The 2,500-nt window shown below is 34.3% G+C and overlaps 2 protein-coding genes across 2 annotated transcripts in view; both read right to left on the reverse strand.

Moving 5' to 3' along the window:
- The window catches only part of LOC110064257 (beta-1,4-galactosyltransferase 1-like), an 11,190-nt gene extending 10,735 nt beyond the window's left edge, over nucleotides 1-455 (reverse strand). Inside the window, exon 1 of the mRNA XM_089296901.1 lies at nucleotides 1-455. This exon is cut by the window's left edge and continues 220 nt beyond it. Within this exon, the coding sequence (XP_089153027.1) occupies nucleotides 1-168 (168 nt within the window). The 5' untranslated portion in view covers nucleotides 169-455.
- A 501-nt stretch (nucleotides 456-956) lies between these two features.
- Nucleotides 957-2,500, reverse strand: part of LOC149107350 (high-affinity lysophosphatidic acid receptor-like) — a 2,951-nt gene continuing 1,407 nt past the window's right edge. Inside the window, exon 1 of the mRNA XM_089296902.1 lies at nucleotides 957-2,500. This exon is cut by the window's right edge and continues 1,407 nt beyond it. Coding sequence (XP_089153028.1) covers nucleotides 2,038-2,500 — 463 coding nt within the window. The 3' untranslated portion in view covers nucleotides 957-2,037.

Raw genomic sequence — 2,500 nt, forward strand, 5'->3', positions numbered from 1 at the left:
AAGGTGACTATTCCATTGTGTATCATTGATTAACAAAACGACCGGCGCTCTTCCAGATTTCATGTATCTTGCAATATTGACGGTGTAGGAAAACATCGCGATAAGAGATGCCAAAGCGACAAAGAATATGCAAAGTATGAGGGTTTTCAACTCCCTTAACTTTGCCATTCTTCTGTCCAACGAAAAGACACCTTTTGAGGTGTCTCAGGACCTCAGCTGTGGCCATGCAAAGACATTTCGTCTTAGCAAACTGAGAATAAACCCATATCAATATTTCGTAGAGATAATTTTCTCTAGTGTCTCCTATTGTGTGACAGTTTAACACGTATTGAGTCACTAATGCTACTGCATAAAAATAAAACTTTCGTCGGACATGATCACGAAATTGAAAGAATAGGAGCTGAGGAGAATGCCTTAAGAGAACCCATAACTCTTATGGTCTTAGACTTTCTTGTTACAAAAGACTTGGGAATTGAGTGTTTGCCCAACAATATCTTTAAGAAAGAGTGCAAATGCGACCGTCTGAATAATCAAACTTTATTTTGCTGCTGCTATGTTTTATTTTGTTGTTTGATTTTGTTGCTACATAAGTTTGAAGGTGGTGTACATGTATGTTGTAATGTAGTGTATGTAGGGCTAGCCTAACTGAATTAATTCGCTATGTTCCCATTTACTTGACCATGGAGGTGTCCAGCTTTAGTCACGTTGAATTTTTTTTTTTTTATGGCTTAATATATTTTTTTAAATTTTTATTACTATCATTCATTTACCATTTAAAATGTATGCAAATGCCCTTTATAAATGGAATGAAATGAAAAAGTGAATTATATTACATCTAAAATAAAAATGATAGAAAATAGTTCAAATAATATGGTCGATAACAGCCCACTAAAGGCGAATTGTAACTGCAGTTTCACTCGTGTTAAACTCAGTGCTTGATCAACGGCACAAAACGGTTCCAAACCGTAACTTCATTTTAATCAAAATTGAGAAACGTTCGCTATTTTCTTACCATTACTTTATATTTTTTGTCTCCTTTTTTTTTTTTGCTATGTATATTGCCATACTGTAGGCTTAAAATTACCTGCCAGGTTTTACTTCAATGTGGTGATCCCTACGATTGTTCTAATAATAATAATAATAATAATAATAATAATAATGATGATGATGATGATGATAATGATGATGATGATACTGATACTGATACTGATACTGATACTGATACTAATAATAAATAATATTTATGAAGGAAGCTCCCTTCACATTGCGTGGTAAAAAATAAAAACTAATCACAATCAAATCCAAGTACTAATAACAAATGAAAGTAAACTTGAAAATCACTTTTAAAATTTAAACCTATCAAGTAACGACGTTCTAAAAGAATTAAAAGGAAGCTTTTTTATGTCTATAGGCAGGGCATTCCAATCGGGTAAAGCACTATTTACTGATCTGAGCAAACACCTGTTACTACCTGATTTAATGGATCGAATAGTGTCTTTTGAGCGAGTGTTATGACTATGGTAATCTACACCTCACATAATCATATTGTTTCTGTCGTTTAGTTCTCAGTACACGTATATCAAAGGGTACTCGGAATAACATTAGTTCTATTTCAGAAATTCCATACAAAGATGTCAATCGTATTTAACTTTTATCGTCTGTTTGTAACTTAATTGACACCTGCTATATTCCGTCCCTTCGAAGCTTTCAAATAATATTTTCCACAAAATCAATCATTTCTTTAAAACTAATCAGATTTAAGCATAAATCTTTATTTTTTTCTTACAATACATCTAGGTATTGTCTTTCCGTAACTTACATTGACATCTGCTACAGTTTGCAACTGCTAAGGTTTCAAATACTATGTTCGATAAAATTAATAACACCCATCTTACCGATAAGAGACGACTTTCTGGCAGGTGGAAAACCGTGGAAGTCAAATCATAGTAGCTGAATATCCCCAGATAATATACATTGCGAATCATATAGAATTTCAGCAATCTGTGTCAACTGAATGGCAGTAGTTTGACGTGTTGTCTAGCTGTAACTGTAGAATAATTGTCTGACTCCATTGCGAATATCATTCATTCTCCAAAGGTAAAGTCCTGGGTTTAGTGAAGGGGACAAAAATAAAACCACCATTGTCACCCTATCAACCACAAATATTTCCGAGCTAAACTTAAGACTAATATAAACCCCACTAGAGACAACATAGGGTAAAAAACAAAACGAAAATAGTAGGAGAATATAGATGATCGTGGCAAAAGATTTCTTGTACTTCGCCAGGTCGATTGCTTGTCGCCCAAAATTTTGGGATGCTTCGTCCGCTTGGACTAGCTGTTGGTGATGACGGATAATGCGGTAAACTTTAAAGTAGGCAAATGACATGGTCAGATAGCAAATGAGAATTATTGCTACAATTGCAATACTCATTTTATTTCCATACTTCTGGCTTTTAGTTGCCAAAACACGAAAAACGACCGCAGGGATCGGTGTCAGT

Source organism: Orbicella faveolata, unplaced genomic scaffold, assembly GCF_042242905.1.
Source record: "Orbicella faveolata isolate gen_17 unplaced genomic scaffold, um_ofav_v1 contig_27, whole genome shotgun sequence".
NCBI classification, from domain to species: Eukaryota; Metazoa; Cnidaria; class Anthozoa; order Scleractinia; family Merulinidae; genus Orbicella; species Orbicella faveolata.